The sequence below is a fragment of the Topomyia yanbarensis genome, chromosome 1, assembly GCF_030247195.1.
Source record: "Topomyia yanbarensis strain Yona2022 chromosome 1, ASM3024719v1, whole genome shotgun sequence".
Taxonomy (NCBI): Eukaryota; Metazoa; Arthropoda; class Insecta; order Diptera; family Culicidae; genus Topomyia; species Topomyia yanbarensis.
In genome coordinates, this window is record NC_080670.1 from 206037491 (window position 1) to 206061828 (window position 24338).

General features: G+C 39.2%; 2 protein-coding genes and 1 long non-coding RNA gene across 5 annotated transcripts; all 3 read right to left on the reverse strand.

Annotated features, from left to right (window-relative positions):
* Positions 1 to 455: 455 nt before the first annotated feature.
* LOC131689321 (uncharacterized) lies at positions 456 to 2844 on the reverse strand. Of its 3 annotated transcripts, none has more exons than XM_058974337.1 (4): positions 2732 to 2844; positions 2153 to 2673; positions 1083 to 2091; positions 456 to 1020 (listed from the first exon to the last, which is right to left on the reverse strand). In XM_058974337.1, the coding sequence occupies exons 2-4, from the start codon at positions 2603 to 2605 to the stop codon at positions 599 to 601; spliced, it is 1884 nt and encodes a 627-aa protein (XP_058830320.1). In that variant the 5' UTR covers positions 2606 to 2673; positions 2732 to 2844; the 3' UTR covers positions 456 to 598. The 3 variants fall into 3 exon arrangements, with proteins under 3 accessions (XP_058830320.1, XP_058830328.1, XP_058830310.1); XM_058974345.1 differs by having other exon boundaries at positions 2153 to 2688; positions 2744 to 2779; XM_058974327.1 differs by having other exon boundaries at positions 2153 to 2747.
* A 5067-nt stretch (positions 2845 to 7911) lies between these two features.
* Positions 7912 to 11309, reverse strand: LOC131689449 (uncharacterized). The gene is made up of 3 exons (XR_009305400.1): positions 11128 to 11309; positions 10730 to 11072; positions 7912 to 10668 (listed from the first exon to the last, which is right to left on the reverse strand). It is a non-coding gene; the product is annotated as an uncharacterized LOC131689449 (long non-coding RNA).
* A 10095-nt stretch (positions 11310 to 21404) lies between these two features.
* LOC131689407 (uncharacterized) lies at positions 21405 to 23194 on the reverse strand. The gene is made up of 5 exons (XM_058974471.1): positions 22593 to 23194; positions 22204 to 22533; positions 22002 to 22116; positions 21805 to 21929; positions 21405 to 21748 (listed from the first exon to the last, which is right to left on the reverse strand). Exons 1-5 carry the CDS (start codon positions 22698 to 22700, stop codon positions 21422 to 21424), a joined length of 1005 nt encoding a protein of 334 aa, XP_058830454.1. The 5' UTR covers positions 22701 to 23194; the 3' UTR covers positions 21405 to 21421.
* Between the last annotated feature and the right edge of the window lie 1144 nt (positions 23195 to 24338).

Consider the following 24338-nt stretch of genomic DNA (forward strand, 5'->3'; position numbering starts at 1 on the left):
CCGGGGCCCTATTCTCACAGTCACGTCACCCAGTGACTAGAAGAACATTTCCTTCTAGTCACTACGTGACGTGACTGTGAGAATAGGGCCCCGGTTGTCCTCTACAGCCACGAAACTTGGCTCTTGATGTTTCCAAATGAAAGGTGTTGCGAACGATCTACGGTGGAGTGCAGATGGAAGACGGAGTGTGGAGACGGCCTACGAACCATTAAATGAAGACAGGTAAGTGACCATATCTCCGTTTCGAGGATAAAGAGCAAGTTATATTTTGATCAGTGCCCACGCCCCTAGAAACGACAAATCCGATGATATTCAAAGATGAGTTCTATGAGCGTCTAAATAAAAGCTAATTCGTAGCTCGCACAACATAAGGCAATGCTCAGATCGGGCGGTTTTCGGTAGTTTCATTTATTATGAAAACACCCAAGAACGTTTCACGACAAGAACGTCGCCTGTCAAATAAAAACAAAAATATATTTCATTTATTAACAAAGAATCCTTCGCTTTAACAGTTCATTTAATATCACGCTCCACCTCCTAGATGTATACCTAGCCTTACGACGCGATTACCTGTTTGGCCGGATCCACCGGCCCTACATCAGCTCCTAATCGAATCGGCGGTACCAGTACCGTCGTCCGAGGTAAACCGAATCCGATCCGCTTCAGCCGTCAGCTCGGTGAACGAAAATGCCTGTACTCCATTAACCAGCAGCTTGTTCCGCAGGTTGATATCATTCGACAGGAGCATCAGTTCAGTTGGTAGCCCGGCTATTGCCTGTTTCACCTGGAGACAGCAGTTGACGATGTTGTCGTCTGGGTTTGCGATTTCGATCAATCGATGCGCGGCTTCCAGTGTGGATTGGCCTTTGACACGAGGATCCCGCTGGCGGAGCTTTTCGTTGAGAAAACGGATCGAATGTGATGCGGCTTGACTGAGCAGAGGGTCCTGCGTTCGATGTTTGATTCGGTCCAGCTCTTGCAGGACAATGTACGGAATTAGTAGGATAGGTTGACCAATATCTGAAAAATAAATTAGTAGCATTAATAATTTCGTCTATTTCAAGTCTGTTGAAATCATTTACGTGGAAACCCTTTTTGTAGCATTCTTTCCAACCCCTTCAGATGAGACAGAAAGATGTTGGTATCAAGTACCATGAAAAAGAATCTCCGGTAGTTGATACTATCGAACAAAGGTAGCTGGAATTGGGGAATACTTGTGTTCGAACACTTCTCGGGTAAAGGAGAGGTTTGGAAATCCAGCTTCTGTCGAACAGCGACAACTTTCTGTACCGCTAGTTCCTCAGGAATGTCTTCCCAATCCATCTCTTCCGCGAAGCTTCCATCGGACGGGATAGAAAGTTCACTCAGATCGGTCATTTCAGTATCTTCACCAAGTACCGATGTTTGCAGTATCACTTCCTCAGCTAATTCGGTTCGAATTTTCGATAGTCTCTCATTTGCCGGAGAACGGGTTTCAAGTTTAGGCGTGGAGGTGTACTTTGGTGGTTCAGATCGTGCCACTGGGGATTGCACTACCGGTGAAGGTAGACGCTCGATAGCTTCCAGTAACACATTACGAACGGATGGCATTGGAATGGTCGGTGGAATAATTGGAATCAGTGGATCTCGCACTGGAGTATCCAATTTTCGAGGTAACTTTGTAGTATAATCAGTCTTAAGTTGGCTAGGTATATTGTCCCTCATTTCGTTCAATGGGATCACCTTGGGCTCCTCCGGCTTTCGTGCGACGACCGAAAGTGGGGACTTGACTGGTTGATCAGGTGGTTTTTTCGGGATTTTGAACATTTTCAAGCTGCTAGTCGGTTTCTTCGCATCCTTGAGCGAATCTTCCTTCGCTTCCGCTAGCAGGTTCGCAGCTTTTCTTTTATTATCAACAACCTTTGGGGAATGATTCCTCGCAATCACTTTGCTTCTCGGGCTAACCTTAGGACTATCACGGGAGGATTTTTTTGTAATGATTGTCTTCGGTGACACTGATACTTTCTCGGCAGCTTCCGCTCGTTTTCGTGGTCTTGGAGATAAACTAGCGTCCACTTTCTTAGGTTCGACTTTTTTCTCCGGACTTTTCTTCTAAAAAAATAAAATAGGTAAATCAAAATATCTTAATTGGTTCCCATGAAAATATTTCTACCTTTTCAGTTTGGATCTTATTTTTTTCGGCATTTTGCTTCCGTTCAATTTCGAGTTGCTTCTGCAGGGCTTCCAACCTAGACTTTGCCGTGTTTCTCTTCTTGAACTGGGTGTCATTCTTTAACTGAATCACTTTTTCCGAGCTTCGCATTTTGTCACTGCGTTCCGAAGGCTTGTTCGGTTTTATTGGCGCCTTTGGGACATTTCGGATAATCTTTTGCTCTAGTTCTAGCGCTTTGCTTTGGCCAGGATGTTCCCATAGGCTTTCTTTCGTTTTGATGTTAAAGTAATAATGCATACCCGGACGTTTTTTGGAAGCAATTTTGGTCCAGTTCTCCGGTAGAGCAATTGTAATTTCTGCTGATTTATCAGTGGTTGTGGCCAGTGCTTGAGCGGAGGTAGATGGCAGCGCCAATTTGGTGGGTGATTTTGAATCCTTGGGATTGGTAGCCATTATTAAAGTATTGTTAAGGCTCTAGTGGGTCCTACAGTACAGTTATATGCCACTGTGATAGAATTTATCTAGAAATTTATGAGCTTTGGTCCCAGGATTAATAATTGAAATTCACTTTACGCCTACCTTGAAATTTACCAAATTTACGAGTGACGAAGTAAATAAACAAGTTTCATGACATTTCTGGATTATGGGAAAAATATGACTACAAAGCGGACAAAAATTATTGGTATTAATCTAAGAGAAGAGAAGACAATCGCGTAGCTAATTTGATCCAGTCCTAACCTCAATATTGAACCAGCTTCTGATTGGTCATTTTGCCAGTAATGAGCGTTCATTATATTTACAATCGGGATGGAAAACAGTGCTGCTGAATCTATTCTGGCTATTTTTCATACACATCAACATTGAGTTCTACAAGATGACGACACGAATGAACTCATGATGAATGAAGTTCATGTTTGACAATTCTCGGTGGTTTGTTTACCTTGTCTGTTGCATGAGTGCGAGTGCAACGGGTGCTCATCTGTTACATTCGAACTCACGTAACTTCCATGTAAACAAACCACCGAGAATTGTCAAACGAAGTTCATCCGGCTCATTTTGTTGGGTTATGTCGGTTCGCGTAAAACCTAATTTCGTGCAAATTGAATAAAAGACCTGAATGACGATATAGTTACGTGTATTATTAAGAGAGACATGAATAAATATTTAATTTAATTTTTAAATGCAGCTAGCATTGTAAATTCTTGGTAGAGGTGCGATCTTTTAGGTACAATTAATAATAAACAATAAACAATACAATTATTTTCGGCAATTGTAAGAAGCATTCAAAGGGAATCTGGCAACGATTAACGCTTGTTGTCTTCAGATTTACGGCAGGGCCAAGTCGAGAAAATTAAGAAGAGCAAGAAGCCTGTTGTCGTCTCTTCTCTTATGTCGTTTTCGATTGAGAACCTAGAAACTAACCCAGGTTAGTTGCTTCAAACGAACGTTTCTAATGAAACTGAGTTGGGTTCTCGCCAAACAGCGGTGGTGTGAGCGAACCCGAAATATATTTCAGGTTGGAACCCAACCCGGTTTTCAGTTCAGTGGCGCATAACCTAGGTTGGAAACTGGCTTCAAACAAACGGTTTGACAGCAGTTAGGTCCGAAACTGAGTTAGTTTCTGCTTCAAGCGAAAACGACATTAAGCCGTATGAATAAAAACTAGCATTTGCTCAGCTTCTTGAGATTCGAGCAGTCGAGCAGCTGCGTTGAGCATTTACTCAAGTTGGTATGAATAAAGACTTTGCTTTGACAGATGTATACTCTATTTGTGAGTTTGCTTTTCGAACATCTGATTCCGTATGAATAAAGTAATAAATCCTGAGCAAATGCTCAGCGAAAGCTGAGCAAACCAAGTAAATACCTGAGCATGCTCAGTAGCATACTTGAACGATTTTTTTTATACTTTAAATCCAAGGGAAGCAAACAGTTTAGTGATGTGCAATTGTTTTTGTGCATAACAATGCACTGATTACCTACTTTTGGTGTTAAACTAGATCAAAAAACAATTTGGCCAAAAAACTTTGTACTAGTTGGTCTGTTGCACTTTACATCAAATAAGAAGAAAAATTTGAAACATGTTAATACGATGATTTCTTGAGGTATGCTGACTAAATTCTTTCAGTGAGAAATTGTTTATTTGTTTGTAATTTTCCGCTTAGGTGGTATTGGCTGAGAAAAAATCGCGCGAAAATCCAATCCGGCTCAGCCATGTTAAAAGGATCGATATTGAACAACTGCTGGCTCCATGCAATAATTACGATTTAATGGAAGTAGTGTAGGCTCAACATGGACCTTCTGAATAGTAGCAAAAACAAATGTACCGATAGCACCGACGTGTGGATTCATGATTCAAAGACCATAAACCTCCAATTTATATTCATAGTGCTTTTTGTTTTAGGTGTATATTTTGATATTTAGAAGAACCTCATAAGAGCGGTTGTGCTTCAGTTATCGGCTGTTCTTTTAATCTTCATTAGCTGACCCTTCTGTGACCATACAAGTCACCCATATGACAGTGTTGGGCGTACAATCCTATAATAAATTCAATAAATGAATTTGGTTTTAAGGCCTCAAGTTTTCCAAAAGTTCATTGCATTGCTCGAAGGTTAAAGATGTTTTATCGACTTTGTAGTAAATGCGAGGAGACCCATTTAGTTTGATATCCAATACAACTTAAATTTATTTGATCTGATCCGCTCACAGTAACTAAGAGTCAAAGAATTTGCCATTAAAGTTTTGTATGGATAAATCGATAATTTAATTTGTCGACATCATTGTTCGATAGCTGTTAATGTAGATGGGTTAAGGTTCAAGAGAATTTGGCCCGGCCTGCATGGGAATATAGTCCTTAAAGATGTGTGTGTGTGAAAGGGTGGGGGTGCATGTGCTGAGCTTTGCGCCCTCTAGTTAGTGAGACCTTTCTTGGGTTGTTTGTTGTGTTGTCTATTGGACGGCTAAGACCGATCACGGTCCTTCTCACTTCTTGAGTTGTTGAATGGGAGAATCACCCGATTTATTTGATGGTCATTGTTCTGATTATGCAGAGGGGATACTTAAGGAGTTGGAGCGGCTTTAAATGTAGAGAGAGTGTTCAGCACATGCACTCGGGTTCGGTAGATTAGGGGAAGGAGTTTAGAGTTGGGTAGTGACCTAGGGACGCGTTCGGGAGTGGTTCAGTTCTGGATTCATATTTTTTCTCCCAGCAGCGGTTTGAGCGGGGATTCTTTTGGTTTGGGATTCGTGTTTGAAATCCGGGTATTGGACGTTACTGGACAGGGTTGTGTTTCCCAATCTGTCTGGTCTGAGTGTCTGTCCTTCTCTGTGTGTTTGAAGCACGGTTCTGGAAATGTTTTGGATTGGACGCCGGTGTATTCCAATTTAGATTTAGAACAGGGCAGTATTGACAGCTATGCTAGGGATGTGGTCGTTCCAGTTCTGGTTCCACATTGGAATGCCTGTGTGGGGTAGGGCGCTGCAGACATGTACTGGGTTCGTTGTTTCAGTTTCGGACTGGAACCGGTTTGGTTGCGCTATAGTTTCTTAAATTATTTCATTTAATCGATTGAGAGGTGCTTGACCTGGTGCTTGTGTGCCTGGTTTCATTGGTGCATCTTTTATGTTTTGATTGGAAAGTGAGATTTCGTGTTTCGTGGAGGAGCTGGGTGTTTCCTTTGGCGAGTGTGAGCTTACTCGTTGCACTCCTCCGTGTGGGGCTGCTCGGTTTGAGTAAGTTTTCTGAGCAGACCGGCCTATTATTACTGGATGGATCGGCTGAGTGTTATAATTGATTGATTTAACTGGTAGACTGGTTTGAACGTGCAGCGGAAGACATGGTGTTGTGCCTTGTTTTGGAGTTTTGATGCTGATGAGTGTTCTTTGGTGGGTTATGTTTTGGTGGGGAGGGTTGTGACTTGTGCGAGTGGGTGAGTGGGCTGGAGCGTGAGTTGTGATGGATTGGAATTCAATCGCGAACTGTATTGCATGCTCTTGAAGGGGCTGCATTTTTTGTGTCACCGTGGTCGTGTCCTATGCACGGCCCTTTATTTTTTTCGTTTCAGGTGTTTCAGCGTCGATACCTGACACATTGGGTTTATGGATGTCAGGCCATTGTGTAAGGGTGCTGAGTGCAAGAGTGTAATGGTCATTTCCGCAATTGTATTGGGCATTGCCAGTCATGGAGTCGTGGTTTGGAGGAGTGGGAGGGGCACGGTTGCGCCATTGGGTGGATTAAGAGGTTATATCCATTTGGATTTAAAAACATTCGCGATTTTTCAATTCATCATTGTTATATTATTCTTTATACTATGTTACATGTATTGTAGTATATGGTCATAGGTTTCTGTAGTAATTTTGTAGCTTGCAAACTGACAGTGATATAGCTGTTCCCATGGATCACCTTATTTTAAACCTCATGTGCGGGGACCATGATAAAGCCAGAACGGCTTATCTTTAATGGGAAAACTGATATGAATTTCATATAGCCATAATTATCGAAAGTGGTAAAACTGGTTCTGGACCAACGAAGTCAGTCGCAGCGTCTGCTGTTGCCAATTCGTCCGCTCATTCATTTTCAGTAATACCGGAATGACCAGGTACCCATAGAAGATAGGCAGCATTTGAAATGCTAAGTTCTTCGACATGAGTTCGACATGTGCTTAATAATTTGAGTCGGTATTCCACCAAGGTGTTCCTCTAGAAGCATAACTCGAAGCGGGCAATCCTCTTGGAATGCTGCTACTATGAGTGTGTTTATTTTATCCACGACCTTATCCGAGTCACGTGGAAGTTAGCCCTGGAACCTAGTCGCCAAGCCCTCATCGTAGAGGGCCCAGTTCGTAGATATGGGATTACGATATGTGACGATATCTAGCGAATGATCAAAGACGAGGAACTTATGATCCGATACCGACGGTTCAAGCTCGCTCGGTTCAAGCAAGTTTGCCAACTCATACGTAATACTGTCGGAGCAGAGTTACATCTAACACCTCTTCTCTGCCAGATAGTGCAAATGTTGGGCGGTTTCCTGCATTAAGTCTCGGCAAACATGTCAAATGGTCCTAAGTGCAAATGAGAGCCTCTCTTTACTTTCTCTTTGAATTCTTACGGCGTCAGCATAAAACTTTTCAATATTGTTTCAGGATATATCGAAAAACGCTGATTTCGACTAGCATATTATGCTGAGAGTTAATGAACATACGTATAAACTGACGAGTTCTTAGCGAAAGAGAAAGTAAACAAAGAGAAACTGTCATTTTCACTTAAGACCATTTGACATGTTTGGCTAGAAGAATGTGCAGATTTGTACTACCTAAGCATTCCATTAATTCGATGCCTCTCAAATATGTGAGCTGCCCCAAATTATGAGACGGGCATTTGCATCACTGCCGGTTATAAGGGGAAACCCATTCCTGCCTCAGTATAATACAACCCTTTTGAAATTATCAGAAGGTGATGGTTCGTTGTGTGGCAAATATGTCGAACAATAGACGTATTTCTTGTTTATGTTATCAAGTCATATTGACTGTGACAGCACAAATATCGCGAGTTGTAAGATCGGATATAAGACATGCGACAATAGCACTATTCGCGAGAATACATGCACGAGGCATTTCACGTGGATTTGTCATGCCATTTTTGTTGAAAGCTACGAAGACGGAGTTAAATAGCTTTCCAACATAAAATTTTCCTTTAAAGAAATACGGCTCTTGAACCAAAGCTATAGAAGCTTTTGTTCCTGCATAAGGCGGGATAAATTCATAGTTGCTGTACGTTTATGCTAAAGATTAATTTGTGTTGCTCTAACCATACTTGATCACAGCACTATACATTTCATCATCAGCGTTTGTGGCTTATAATCGTCTATAGCGAACCCCGCAATGTATATTAGGGACATGACCACCATTTGATCTCCACGATTTGCGAAGAAACAAACTTCCACTGTATCAGAGACTCGCTTAACACGGTAAGCTTAAGACTTACGACACTCCGTGCGCGACTGGCATATTTTAGTCTTCCCAGCCATTCAGTCCTCGGCACGGGGAAACAACTTGACATGAGGGGCCCTATTCTCACAGTCACGTCACTTAGTGAATATAAGGAAATTTTCTTCTAGTCACTAGGTGACGTGACTGTGAGAATAGCCCGAGGGCTCCTGTTTTAAGTCGCCTCATACGACATGGGAGCAAAAACACAGTGGATCAATTCTTGGTTGAGAAAATTCAACCCGCTGGGTGCCACACGGCCTCTAGGTGGATTTGTCCAGAGAAAGATAATAGACTGTTATCAACCTCCTAGTGGACCCCAGCCGGCGAAATATATAACACGGCTCAGTTAAGCTTACGAATAATATAAAAAAGTAACAAGTCATGAAATGATAGTTTGGATATAAGATAGAGTGCAACAGATAAAAGTGGACTACCCGAATTTCTTTGAGTACTTGAGACATCTATGTCAAGCCATGCATATAATAACCATATTTTGACGTGAGTTTACTCTTCCTAACTATTTGGAGGTTACTTGGTTACATTAATGCAATTTCTCATCATATCAAATCAGATAAATATGTTTCCAATATCATTTTTCGAAATGCAAAGTAGATTTGGCCCATTCAGGCCACATTTAGTTGACATGGCATGTATATGCATAAAACGGCGCTTGCAGACAGAAGGGGCCCCTTCAGAGTTATGCAAGTCTTGATGACTTATTCTGATTTTTGTTTTATTTTCTCTTAATTAGAGTAAGAGCTTATTTTAACACTATTAGAAAGGTACAGCACTACTTAATCAATTACTCGGTCTACAATCGATGGAATACATATAAATAGGCATCAACATCTTTGCTTCGTTCTAAAGACCCAACAAAATAATAAAACTCTCGACAAACATATGATTACGGCCTAAAAGCCAACTGTCAAAATCCACTTTGAATGGAAATTCCGGACAAACCGTTACGCGCCAATCACAGAAGTTTATAGTAACCGAAAGAGAAAAGTTTTCTCTTTCATAAACTGTTGTGAACTGTGTTCGGCTAATAACGGTTTGTCCGGAATTTCCATTCAAAGTGGATTTTGACAGTTGGCTTTTAGGCCGTAATCATATGTTTGTCGAGAACTGATCTAACAAAGGCGAAAAACCCGCGCTTGAATACAAGGAAAACTCGAAGCGAGTGCCGCACTACCATTTGAGCCATTGGTTTGGGCAAAGATGGCAGGCGCTGATCAAACCAACGCGTTCAAACGCGTAGGGTGTTATAGAAACAGAGTGAAAATAGTCTCCTTACCCTATACTTGTATCCTATAATCCGCCATTGTGAATTTTGCAACTCTGATCTCGGATCTTTCATTCATCAATAACGAAAATATATATATTTTTGTTTATTTGGATTTCAAGACTATTTAATTACATATACTTGTTTTCTTTGTTCAATATTTTCAAATCTTATTTACTTTTTTACTGGATATTGATTTATCGTTATTGTTTTAGAAGAATCTGGTTTTCCACCAAATCTGTTATGCTATCATGAAAAAATCATTCAATTCATTCGTACATCCAAACATCTGAGCCTCCTACGCTCACACACAAGTATAGTGCTTATCGACCTATGTTCTGCTAGTAATAACATCCTCATTTGTAATGGATGTAACACCCAGTATATTCGTCCAATTTCGGTAATGCTAATCATTGGTTATACGCTTACGCTACATTACAACATGGAGTAATAGAACATATCTTGTGCTTAATGAAACGTTAGATTAAAGCTGTCCTTAGACGAGCGATGTGTCTAATTACACGACCAGCTAGTTGCTCACATTCGACAACAACGATGCGTTGACGTACGATGCATACGAGATTAGTTACATGCAGTTAAATGAAGGCATTCACACACAACATCAACGGCATGGGACGTTTTGACGTACGGTACGTGTGAACGAACACAAGAGCAACGCATCTAACTTATCCTGACGGAACGGTGACGTTCCGTTGACGGAAACTGATGTATCGTCTGAATCGTCCTTTAGAACAGCTGCCTGTGTGCAGCTCAATTGAGATTCAATGAAGCACCAGTTACACAGCCGCTATAAGCATAACTGTCCCATGTGCTATGAGATTTCCTATACACATGGGACAGTTATGCGTATAGCAGCAGTACAGGTTCCACCAGTAATCGTCCAGGATGCACATAGCGTTATGTTAAATATAATCAATGATTGTATTGCACCGCAAGAAAAACAAACAATCTAAACGTTGTTACATGTGCATTGTATGGGGCACTTCCACGATAAATACTGGGACTATCCTGCACCAGTTGTTTTTCCCTATTGATGCTCTAGCCAGTAGGTGTCATAACAGTCCTTGGTGATGAAATCGATGCTGCTGTTCCGTTATATCGTGCCTTATCTTTCATCACTACTTAACTGCACTTTTAAGCCAATTCGGTTTAGGTCTGGGATGCTGCTTTTCCATTTACTGCCCAACGAATGGAGCGTACTAAATGCATTAAATCAACGTGTCTACCTGTAATAAAATACAAAGTAAGTAAATAGTAATATAACTACATACCTTAAGACAGAATTACCACGACTTAATCCAACACCTAGCACCGTCAACTGTGTCTTGTGTACACATCGTCAAAGTCACGTCATCGTTCCGCTAGGATAAGTTGAATGCGTTTCTCTTTTAACCATTTACACGTTCCGTACCTTGAAACATTCGTGCCGTTGATGTTGTGTGAATACATCCATTTAACTGCATGTAACTAATGTTGACGTTCCTTTGACTTTGACAGAAGCCTGACGTATCGTGTAAATCGTACTTAAATTAGAAAATACAACCTCCGGTTGTCACGGCATGATTTCTTACTGTATGTGTAGTTGTTGACGGTTGTTAGTGATTAGTTCGATAGAGTTTGGGTCAAATATCTAAGAAAAAGAGCGTTTTATTAATGTTTTTCATATCCATAAAAACTTACGTTACCTTTTTCCTTCACGAAATAATTAAAACAATTTTTTTGATTCCACTTAAAATTTTTTACTACCCGAAAATTATGATGTTGACAAATAATTGACGGAGCAAAAGCTATGTTCGAATTTCGAACTTGCTACAGTCCAAGCTGAGTAAAGTAAAGTTTTATTCATACCAATTTGAGCAAATGCTACGAGAGTTTACTTTGCTCAGAATCGAGCTGAGCAAACTTGTCTTGAGCAAATGCTCATTTTTATTCATACGGCTTATTAGGTATTAATGATGTGCACGGTAAAAAAACTTTACCCATTTTATGTATACAAATTGCCCATTTTCGTTATTCGTTATTCGAGCTGTCAAAAAATGGGTATTTTTTTTGTTTCTAACAATGAGTACTTTTTATCCATTTCACAACTACTCGATGAGGGAATGTCAATGGGTATATTGATCTTAACAATGGGTGAAAAATTCTTAAGAATTATTTCAAGCGAGTTAACCTGCAAACTAAGGATCATAGCGGAACCTGCAAATTATCCGTGGCGGAAACGGAACATTTCGGCAATGCTCCGAAAAACACTACGGTTTAGACTACTGAGGATGCAGCAAATATGCACCAGTTCGGCACTTTTAGAGCAGCCAAAAGATCCAGCCATCAAAAATATATCCAGTTGGCGGTTTTATTTTGCTAAGGAGTTTTGGAATAGGATCTCTATCTAGATTCCTACACTATTATAAGGAGACAATAATGTGAAATGATTGTTATTTCGTTTTTTTAAATTCAGAAATAATTCTATTGACAGTATTTTTCATACTTGCGCGATTTTAATGAATGGGTATTTTTTACGCATTTTGTTGTAACAGTTCTGCGAAAAATAATGGGTAAAACATATCCAGGTTGACGTACAAGGTCTGTACTCATTTATGGATACAAACTCTTTACCCATACAATGGGTTATAGGGATCTTTAATTTGGAAAAATTGTGCCAGTTTTTCGTACTTATTGATAGCAGGTGTCCTTACGAGTGCACTCATATCATTCTTAAACCTTAATTATTCTAGACTGATTTTTAAATTAAAAAAAAACCAAATTAAATTCAACCAACAAACTGACAGTTGTCCGACTAAATGACGTATCTGCAAATATCTCGTTCGCCCCATTGTTAACCGGGACAGCACCCCACACAGCATGATCTGGTACTTTGTCAATCCGCTAACAGCCTGCCATCCCAAGTTTCATCTGCTAACTATGGTAGATCTGATAAGGCAACCTATAGAGTCGTGAAAGTCGCACGGGTTTGGATGTGTTATTGTCCTAAAAGGAAACCAAGTAAAAAATGTTTTTTCAATAGTTTCGGGCCTAAAAATTGGAAAAGGACTGATATATTAACTCACGGTACTAATCTGCATCATAATATGCCTTAACCCGCACACCCCTAAAGATCCCTATTCCCGAGGTTATTCCACTTTTATTGAAAATGAGTAGTTTTCTATGCATTAATGGGTACTTTATTTTATCGGTTGAGATGTGAACCAATTGGCATCTTTACGCAGAAAATTTATGTAGGGGGCGCTACATGCTTGGGATGTATGTTTTGCGAATAAACTGTCAGATCAGTAGCAAATCTTTAAAAGTTTACGTAATTTTTGCATTTTTAAGCAAATTGGCCTTAGTTGTATAGAAAAAATGAAAGTTAAGAGGAAGAACACTAATTTCCTTCAAGATGGTAATAGATTTATTATGCAAAATAGGGATTATACAGCACATTTTTTTAAATTTTTCTTTCTGAACCGGTATAAAACCACTTCGTACAAAGTTGTGTATGTTCGAAATGAGAGCTAATTCAACGACACGACCTGAAACTTCATGAAACCTTCTGAAGAAAAAGTGTGCGAGTAATTTACCGCTAGTTACCAGTATATTGAGTAGCCCCTCGATGCGGCCAAAACAAAAATTTCTCTAGCAACACTACTTTGTTTATTTGATTTTCGGTTGCCTCGGTTGTTCATAACAACCATTACACTCTACACTGTTACAACAGGGCGCTGATCCTAATATAATGAATTCGGAAATAAAATTGCGCTGGATTTGGCAGACTCCTTTACAAGCCAGGTGAGTATAGAAAGGATGAACTGCTAGACACCACTGATTGTGAACGGCCGTGTGGCGCGAATCCCACTTCATCTGGCTGCCGGTTACAATTCTTTGATTCCTTTAGTACCTCGAAGTAACCGAACTGAACGGGAATTGTAGGAAAAAATTACATATGAGTAGAAGTTTAAGCTATAAAATATGGTAATATTTTGAATTCCAAACGCAAATTTTCAGATGAATACAACACAGTTAAACCCATTCCTCAACCGGTTCGGATTTCTGAATGGAGTCAGTATGGTTTCCAATTCAAATGCAACAATCGATTCCGACCGGACTCGGCATCGGTTGTTGCATTTGCGCTGGAATCCATACTGACTCCATCTAGGATTCCGAGTGGTTTGACCGGGAAGGAGCACTGTGTTAGATGCTTGTTAGTTTGATATTCAGCTACTGAAAAAAACCTCAACCAAACTCAAAGCTGTACACCCGTACAGTGGTGACATACCATTACATGCAGTACCACACTCAATGTACCCGAAGCGAAAACAAGTTTTGATTTTTGATTTGATTCGAAATTTTGATTCGTAAAGGTGCTCTGTTGAACGAGCAAATTAAAGACTTCCTAACACTGTTGCACATTACAACTGATAACTCACACTACAAGATTATGACGTGCTGCTGCGTCGCGATGCCAAGGTGGATGCGCTCGATGGACTCGATCAAACAACGCTAAATCGATGAACTAGAGAAGATAATATTCAAGCCTGTCGACTGTTACTATCGCACAACATCGATACCCAGCATTGTATCCCTGCAGGGCCGCCCAGTTTGCTACAGAGAATGAGCTGAAAATTTTTCAAGATCCGCCTTCAAACACAATCGATCTAGAGTGCTAACTCTTGGAAGCAGCCAAAGCCGGTGATCTAGATACGGTTCGACGGATTGAGCTCTCAAATCCGGTGAAACGTAAATTGTGATCTGGATGGACGACATTCGACTCCATTCAATCAGGCTGCTGGCTATAATCGGAACTGCTGGCAATTAGGGGGCTATTTCAAATGCAACACTATCCGTAAGACATTCTGTAGCATTTGAAGCAGTTTATACTGGTTGCTAAAATACCTAGCAAAAACCACAGCAGCGCGCAGTTTCTCACAATGCAATTATTTTACAATAGTGTCGGTGTTGTTTGTTTGTTGATGTACAATAAGTCATTAAATAGAAAGCTTATTGAGTTATGTATAACTGGTTTTATTTATACGAGAAGCTTTAAAATAATAAGTTCATACAGCGAATCGTTGAAGCATAAATTCCTCTGAAATTCATTGGTGACTGACACCGGGTTATTTTTCGGCTGCTATATGTGCGATTTATTTAGTTGTTTTCAGTTAGGAAGCAAAGCAATATATGGGGGCAGGAAAATCCTGGTTTCGACCATTAACCGCAATATATGCACATATGAGCGTACACGGAGAAAAAATAACTAAATTCAAAGGTAAATTAGTGTAGAAAATTTCAAATTGCTGGTAGTTCCAGTTTATTCTAACGCTAATATTATTAAAAAAAAAAACAGTTGAAACAAATTTCAAAACGTAACATGTTCCGATTAAATATAAATCTAGCAGATAACTTATTATTCGAGTTATTCGAAAAGGTGCTTTGCTGTTAAAAAATACATACAGAAAACTTAATCAATTATGTGAAAACAGAAAAAAATCGTCTCGGAGTGCCTTCATTTCAGTTTGATTTTTTAGTAATTTAGGTAAATTATGAATTGGGCAATAGATGTTGGTACTGTTCTTTGCCGTGTTCGAGCGTCGTCCGGTTTTCAGCATGTTCAGTTTTTTGTACGTCTGTATCCGCTGGCCTTGAAGGACCAACGTAGCGCTGTACGTAATATTACCAGTGACATCCTGGGCCCTAGCTGGTGATGATCGTATTTTTGCCAAGATTTATATTCAGAAAGAATCTTCTCGGATATACCTTTGCATGTCGCTCTAGGGGTGGCATTGCGCACCTCGAAACGAAAGGTTTATTGTATGCAAGCTTGTATTAGAAAGTCGATTCGAAATGGTTCCATAATGTCGCAACCCAGAGCAAGCAGCGTTCTGTACAGAAATTGCCGACCAGTTTCTTGATGGTAGTACCCCTAAATGTTGGGCGTGATTCGAATCACATCAGAATGACACGACGTTTAGCATGATGTGCTTAGGGAGGTGGTCATTATGCTCGACTATCTTGATTTCAGCATCCTGTTTAACAGGATTTTGATATTCCCGAGAATTTTGTTGCTTCAACAGGGAAACAAAGGCAAACGTTTTCTTGTAGTGGGCAGCGATAGTCAGGCGACGTTATCATTATGGTTGTGGAAGTTGGCACAAGAAGATTTGTATTTGTGTTGCACTGCCCCATTACGAGGTCTACGGTCTTGAAATCGCAGAATTTGCATTTGATTGGATTCCTCTGGATTACTTGACGTCCAGTTACTGCGCCGTGCTACTGACAATGTACCCCCGTTGTTTGTAATCTGGGTCCAAATTTGTTGGGAATTGTGGCGAGTTTTTGAGTCAATTCAACTGACTCGAAATCCATGCCGCTGTTAGTGTAGCTGTGTCGGACTATCTGCATACATCCACCATTTCTTGCCGAGATATTCACCGTTTTTACACGTTTTACTGAACTTTAAATAAATTCCACTGTAGAACTTTGGGTTTGTTTTGTTGTCGCTTTAGTTTTTCCTTCGTAGCCACGGTAACTATTTGAAATAAGTAACAGATTCCAAAGTGTTGCTAGTTTCATGCATTTTCTCATGAAGTTTCAAATTTGACAGTACTGAGGGGTAGTCAGATTTGCGATACAGTTTTGGAATGCCAGTGTCTAGTCGTGTCGTTGGCTAATTCTTGCCAAAAGTGAATTTATGCTGGTTATGCTTTGATTCGTTTAAATATTCTTAACTCGGGCGGTTGTGAATCCTAACCTAGAAGCACAAAATACACATTTTCGAAGATTTCTTATGTACAACTGGAGTGTATCTACTAAAAAATATTATCATGAACTTCCAAATTGTTTTTCTTCCCCTCTGAGTCCATTATTTACTATAATTGATGCGTATTTACGGAAAAACATTAAAAAATTACATCAAATTACTTAACATAGATATGAAAAACGCGCAACCATCCACCTTATCTGGTTTGTGCTATTAATCTGTAGATGTCGCAGCAGGTAATTCAGCTTTGCAGCGAAATGCCAATACCAGCGATGCCTTCACTAATACAGTCGTGATTCGCTGGTTGGACACTTTTTAACTGGACCGCATTTTGGTTGGACCTCCGCTAGTTGGACCATTGTCCAACTAAAAAGCATCTGTACGTCAAAATCTCGTGTCAAAATTACTTTGACAATCAATCTGACAATATTTAGAGATGTGAACAGATGTATTTACACTGCCAACATCTCCTTTGGAGAGTTTTTGACATTTGTCTTTCGGTCCAACTAACGAATCAAATTCGTTAGTTGGACAAGGCTGTGGCCCAACCAGCGAATCACGACTGTAGTATAGTTCACTGCATACCTGGCCATGTCCCTACGATCGCCAAAGGAAGGAAATGTTAGTTGAATATATACTTAAGAAGATACGAGGATTCCATGCAACCTCCATAAGTATTACGAATGTTGGATTTCGTTAGTGGGGAAGGAAAATGGGATGTGAGTTTGAGGTGATTTTTTATAATATTCAACCAAATGGATAATAAAAAATAATTATAAATTAGATTGATCTCACCAAATTTACTTGGCTGGTCTGTAATAGGTGCCGGCTTTGGGCATCACCGTTAAGCTACTTTTTCCGAGCATTCCGCTTAGATGGGATACCCCACAACAATGAAAAATCTGAATGAAGTTGATGAGGAAGGCATCGATAAGGATTCGGGTGGATGGTCTTACTGGAAAACAATAACAAGCCGATACCGATGCTGGCATTTTAAGGCTCTACTAGCAGTTGGTTAAAGCTAGTTTACAGTTCGGGAAAAGGGGGAAAATTTCCCGCCGAGATCTCTCCAAACTATCAAACCATAAGCTCTGCCGCTTCTTAAAATACAAACAGTATCAAACTTGCAGCGAATTGTAAACCTTATGAAAAACAGTATTTTCCCCGTCGGAAACAATTTGTGTTGAATTGTTCCCGGCCGGATTTCTATGTGGAGAGTTTTAAAATCCCGTGATGTTTCCCGCGGTTGGGTTTACACTTCAGGAAAACTGTCATTTTTGTGTAGACGCATTTCCCGTCACGGGATTTGAAATCCCGAGCTCCACTTAAAATACACAGGAACCCAAATCCCGTGACACGTTTTCCGAACTGTAAACTAACCTTTAAACACAATAGATTCGAATGTGTGAGAATACTACACGGTTTTAAAATTTCCTCAGCGCAAGAGAAGAAGCTGAAAATTGCAGTACCAAGTATCTTTTTGCCTTTCTCATACAAAGAAAGGCTATGCAATCACTGTAAAAATCGACTTTTTAACCGAGGCCCGGAGGGCCGAGTGTCATACACCATTCGATTCAGTTCGTCGAGATCGGCAAATGTCTGTGTGTGTATGTATGTGTGTGTATGTGTGTGTGTCATTTAAACTCACACAATTTTCTCAGAGATGGCTGAACCGATTTTCGCAAACTTAGTTTCATCTGAAAGGTATAACGCTCCCATAAGCTGCTATTGAATTTTTAGTCGATCCGATTTCCGGTTCCGGAGTTACGGGTTGAAGAGTGCGGTAACACAGCAAATACCCATATAAACTGGTACTACCATGATGTTAAAATGATGTAAAACATATTAAAATTGATGTAACATTACTCTAGTTTGCGGGTCTGGATCACTAATGATCAATTAAAGCAGCTTTGACCACATTGGCCACCTATGACGGTTCATGACGCCCCCGGGGAACCCGCCAAGTTCCTAAGCTAATATCACACCCATTCCCCAACGAATTCTCTACCGATTTTTACAAACTTGATTTCAAATGAAAGATACAGTAATACCATTGACTGCTGCTGAATTTCATTCGGTTCTGACTTTTGCTTCCGGAGTTACAGGGGTGTTAGTAAGGATACACTGGAATTTCCCATATAAATCGGTACAATCGTAATACCTCAGATGCTAAAAACTATTGAAATGGTCACCAAATTACTTCTAATCGCAGATATAGATCACTGATTGCCAATCAAACATTCTTTGAATATATTGTCCACTATCGACGATTCCGGAAGTCCGGGCATATTCCACAATTAAAGTCACATCGGTTCTTCGGTGATGACTGAACCGATTTTCTCAAACCAAGTCTCAAATGGAAAGAAAAATATTCAGTAGAGTATTGTGTCGCCGCCCCTCCCTCCCCCCCCCCCCCGACTTGCCCTTACACCTCCCTCCTTCATCACTCCACTCCTTTTGGACCACCCTCACGCCCGCATTTCCTACATCCACCCTGTATACCGAAATAAGATGAAGGATTTCTGACGCATCCTCCACTCCCACTCTACCCATTCCCTTCACTTTCAAACCCATTCCACCAACATTTCAAAATATAATCACATGAAGATAACATTGAACTCATGCTGATTAAGCTAATTAAATATTACTCTTTTGCCTTTCTCATATAGAAAGGTTATGCAATTTCTCCAAAAACCGACGTTCCAACCGAGGCCCGGAGGGCCGAGTCTCATATAACATTCGACTCAGTTCGCCGAGATCGCAAAATATCTGTGTGTATCTATGTGTGTATGTGTGTGTATGTGCGGATTTGTTAACAAAATGTTCAAAATGAAAGGTATATATATATATATATATATATATATATATATATATATATATATATATATATATATATATATATATATATATATATATATATATATATATATATATATATATATATATATATATATATATATATATATATATATATATATATATATATATATATATATATATATATATATATATATATATATATATATATATATATATATATATATATATATATATATATTATAATATTCCCATAGGTTGCTATTGAATTTCATTTTTAACCGATATCTTGTTCCGGATTACGAGTTGAAGAGTATGGTTACAAAACAAAATTTGTTGATTTGTCCACATCGGTTTCTTGGAATTTTCTGAACCGATTTTGACAAACTTGATTTTAAATGAAAGGTCCATCAGCTGCTGTTGAATTTTGTGTGGATCCGAGTTCTGGTTCCTGAATTACAGGGTGATACGTACGATCGCGCAGCAAATACCGATTCTAACGTATTCTGCGATGAATGTAAAAAGATGATTTTTTTCCAAAATGTAAACACAACTGTTGAATTTGTAGATCTAGGTCACCAACAGTCATTCAAAGCCTGTTTGGCCACACTGACCACCGTCGACGGATCCGGAAGCATCCAAATTCAGAATAACGGTTATATTGGTTTCTCGAAAATGGCTAGACCGATTTGATCAACTTAGTCTCAAATGAAATTTGTGGCGTCCCCGGAAACTGATATTAAATTCCATCTCCATCCGACTTCCGGCTCCGGAGTTACGGGTTGTGGAGTGCGATCACATAGAAAACTCCGATTCAAACCGATACCGCGATGAATGCAAAAAGGTGCTCTTATATATACTTACCAAGTGTAATAAGAATGAAAGACATTTCCATAATGTTATATTGTACGAACCAGCTATTAAATCATAGTTTGGAGAAATGAGAAAGGCACAATTGCACCTCTAGGTGGATTAAAACAGGTTTTTAGGGAAGAAACGCGATAGACCTAGTGATACTCACAAATGCAGAAAAGACATGCAATGCTGATAATTACCAAGCTTGAAATTAAATTAACTGACAGCAACATGAAACGCGTTTCGATTTGACTCAATTAAGTGGCTGCTTGATGAGCGCGGTCTGCATCCTAAATGGTTTTCAGATTTTCCTGCGAAGTCGATATCGTAAAATCAGCTCAATCTATTTTTGAAATAGATTTTGGAGAGATGCAGTACATGCGTCTAAATTACACGACTGATGGTAAATTTGAGATAGATTTAAATAACCAGCGTTGCGAACAACAAATAACATACGAGTCATCTCGTGCTACGTTCCCACTACGAGTTAACGCCTGTTTTAAGTTAAAAAACTTTTAACGCTATCTTGATGACGTTTTTCTGCTACTTTAAAAAAATATATTTCAAACTGCTCGAATCTACTCGAATGTTTCACCAGCTCGAACAGCTCGCTACGCCCTTTTCCGAATTCAACAGACAAACCACACGCTCGTAAAAAGTTACTCAAAAATGAGTTTAATCCCACCCATTTCCAGATAAAGTGGAACAACCCTTAAATTGAGTAATTCCGGAGTTACTCAAATTTGAGTAAGCCAGCATGAACCAAAAACTGAGTAATTATTACTCGGTTTTTGAGTACAATATTATCTACACTAAACCCAAAAGTGCTTCACTAGTACTCAGATTTTGAGTTCAACATTGCTCAAATTTTGAGTTCAGTACAAATTTAACAAAACCAAAAATTAAGTAATTATTACGCAGGCTTTGAGTTGAACATTACTCAAATTTTGGGTTCAGTAGAACTTCAACAAAACCAAAAATTGATCGATTTTTACTCATATTATGAGCAGAAGCTTACCCAATTTTTGAGTAGACAACAAAGCCAGTTGTAATTCCTCAGTTTTTGGGTAGAATATTACCCAATTTATGAGTGCAATATTTCATTAAAACCCAGTAAAGTTCAGCCGGAAATGAGCCGGAATTCCAGCTGTTTCCAGTCAGTATTCCGGCTCCAGTGACACAACCGATTCTAGTTAGAATAGGTTGTGTCACTGGAGCCGGAATACTGACTGGAGCCAGCCGGAATTCCGGCTCATTTCTGACTGAACTTTACTGAGAAACATCCGGATTATGACTTGCAATTCTGAATGGTTTCTGTAAGAAGAAATGCAACAACCGATTCCTATTTAAATTGGTTCATGATCGATTGTTGCATTTGAACTGGAACTAAACCGGTTTACATCCAGTGAAGAAATTGGCCGTCAAAATTTTGTTTTGGATACAACACAATGCAGTCTTTCTTTTCTTATGGAATATTTTTACAATAATAATTAAAGAAACTTCTGTTTATTAAATTTAATGGTTTTTAGTAAGTATTGTATAAAAAAGTTGTCCTTTTATTTGTTGTCAATACGTGCGCGGGAAACTTCAATAAAAGTTTGGACGAGTCTATTCACAGTTGTCCTCTGACTGTGCGGAATTATATTATATATGGCACATGCCAGAAAGTCCCAAAACATTCTAAAATTAGGTGGCACCTCCACTCCGAGAACTGCGTAGCATTTGAATAAAATTTCCACTGCATGAATAGAATTGTTAGTCTCGAATATAACTTTTTTCTCACAAATGACGGCATAATTTCCTCTTTTCATCGGGCTTGCTACGCACACCATGTGTAGTTTGGAATCAGTTGCGGGGGATGCCACGTATGTATCTAAGCACTCCTAATGATGATATAAAATCATTACATCTAACCTTATGTATATTATATTGCATTTACCCCAATCCAACGAATTAAAATTGAAGCCGAATGTTCTTCGCCTACAGTTGGACAGCCTACCAGCGTTCTTTTTTGTCCGCGAATTGGCATATGAGAAATTATTCTCAAGCATCCTCGAATGTGATCTGTGAATAGTTTTACAAATTTAAAATTTTATGACAGACCTTTGGGCTAAATTAAAAAAAATTATATCTCACCATCTTCTACTCTAGAGAATCTGGACGGTGAATAAGATAGACACTGAGAGAAGACATCCTCGATTTTGAGACCTTCTGTTCTGTTAGGATACAATCTCTCAAACATTTGACGAATCTAGAAAAAGTGATATGATATAAATATTCAAATGTTCCGTGAATACCATAAAGTGAAATAGTAAATAATAAAAAATAAACATGTTACCACCAATCCTTCATATGAACACAGGTGTGGAAACATATCCAAGATATCATTAACGGGTTTCTTTTCTTTTAATAACAGTTTGAGGACTGGAAAGCATCGGTCCATTTCATCACAAATATGTTCTGCTACTGATGCCGATGCAAGCATTACTCGGAGCAATTGAGCCCGCTCTACAAGTTCAGTTGAAACGGACTCTTCTACAGGCATAGTTCCTCGATTATATTTATGTTTTCCTGCAGGTAGCTGTTTGATGACATTCCGGATGCGATGAAATATCATGCCAGTATGAGCACCCTTTTCCTTGCCTCCGTTGCGCCAAAAGAAAAATGACTAGCATGAAAATAATTATAATTATATTAGAGAAATTAAATAAGCATAGAATAACAAACCTCATCAGGAGCAGTTGGTGTGACTCGCGTATTACTAAGTTGTGGAAATAATTTTACGATTTGAACAGCTGCCGCATGCTGTTGATCAACAGAAGGATACCTGCGCATTTAGAGATCATTGGTTCGTTACTCCGAAAAAGACCAAAAAGATTCCGTGAAAGATTAAGTTCTAAATTTCTTAAAAAAAATCTAAATGGTAAAAGTATGAACGGTATTTGATTCGTAATTCTTTGCATGCTGGGACACATCTATTATTTTCTGAAGAAAATCGGTCAGTTTATTACTGTTTTAAAAGTCTGTAAATGTCTGGACCAGGCATACGCAGAACTTTTTTTTAATCACCGATATCATACTTTTTGATCTGCCTCTCGTTTCTTCTGCTGCAAATTTTGTGCATTGGACGTATTCGGTCTATCCACTCATTGAATATTTACTAGAAGTATATGCTAGAAAATGCATGAAAATTCTCGACAAACATATGATTACGGCCTAAAAGCCAACTGTCAAAATCCACTTTGAATGGAAATTCCGGACAAACCGTTACACGCCAATCACAGATGTTGGTAGTAAACGAAAGAGAAAAGTTTTCTCTTTCATAAACTGTTGTGAGCTGTGTTCGACTAGTAACGGTTTGTCTGGAATTTCCATTCAAAGTGGATTTTGACGGTTGGCTTTTAGGCCGTAATCATATGTTCGTCGAGAATTACAGCAAAAGAGACGGGAATGAAAGTATGCTAATTCTGCATATTTTTGTTTCTCAGTGCAGCAAATCTGTCCACAGTCTGTAAATCTGGCATCGCTGTTGCTCGATTCAACGACATTGCGGCTTAGTTAGACCCTTTGGTCGATTTACGATTGAACTGTATATGTAAACAAATAAACACGCTCGCTATAAACAGAAATTGTATACCTTTAAATTCTGTTGGTTTAAATGTTTAAGTTATTATAATTCGTCGTCGTCGGTCGTCTTTATAATTTTGTGCCGGAACATGACGAATTACTTTTTCTAAGTACCACCGTCAAAGACGCATGTACGTTCTTATGCCGAAGTTTATAAATCGAACCAGATTGAAGATGTGAAAAGAATGGTCAATATTGAAATCAGGATGCGAAGAACTGATAACTATGTGGTTTCCTCTAGCAGTTTGTACTGTGTTTCATACATTTCTTTACATTTATAATCAGAAGTGAAGTTGTTTGGCCGTGCTTCATTACTATGCATACTTCATAGTTTCATAGGCTCAATGAAGTAATAATGCATGATACTGATTGACTACGATGTTTTTTGAAATAGAAGCTTCACAACGAAAGGCATTGCTTTTCTCTGCTCATAGACAGTGTTAGATCACCTGCATATTTGCTCGAAGGACTACTAAGGGCCGATTTCTTCATTCTCGCTTAACGTCTTAACCAGGTTTAAACGTACTGGTGAACCCGGTTTAAAATTTAAGCGAGGATAAAGAAATTGGCCGTAAGCCCTATAAATATGTATAGGCATTGCGCATTTCGCCGCAAGGTTGCTCTAGCGGAGAGACTCGTGCGGTTCAATGTAAACAATTCATTCTATCACACTTTAAGGAGTGTTCATAGTTTGATGCACTAGTAGAGTAACAAATAAAACTTTCTACTTGCCTTTGACCGTCCATTATTTGAGTCTCCATTTGCTTGCATGCGACTCGTGTAAGATGATTTAAACCGTCCTTATCTGGATCGTACCAGATAAGGACGGTTTAAATCATCCTTGAT

Coding starts and splice junctions, on each gene's coding strand:
- LOC131689321 (XM_058974337.1), bottom strand. CDS start 2,605: ATGGCTACCAATCCCAAGGATTCAAAATCACCCACCAAATTGGCGCTG. Junction 2,092..2,152: donor ATAAGATCCAAACTGAAAAG/GTAGAAATATTT, acceptor TTATTTTTTTAG/AAGAAAAGTCCGGAGAAAAA. Junction 1,021..1,082: donor GCTACAAAAAGGGTTTCCAC/GTAAATGATTTC, acceptor TTTATTTTTCAG/ATATTGGTCAACCTATCCTA.
- LOC131689407 (XM_058974471.1), bottom strand. CDS start 22,700: ATGCGCAGGTATCCTTCTGTTGATCAACAGCATGCGGCAGCTGTTCAA. Junction 22,534..22,592: donor CACCAACTGCTCCTGATGAG/GTTTGTTATTCT, acceptor TTTTCATGCTAG/TCATTTTTCTTTTGGCGCAA. Junction 21,749..21,804: donor TTTTAATTCGTTGGATTGGG/GTAAATGCAATA, acceptor TATCATCATTAG/GAGTGCTTAGATACATACGT.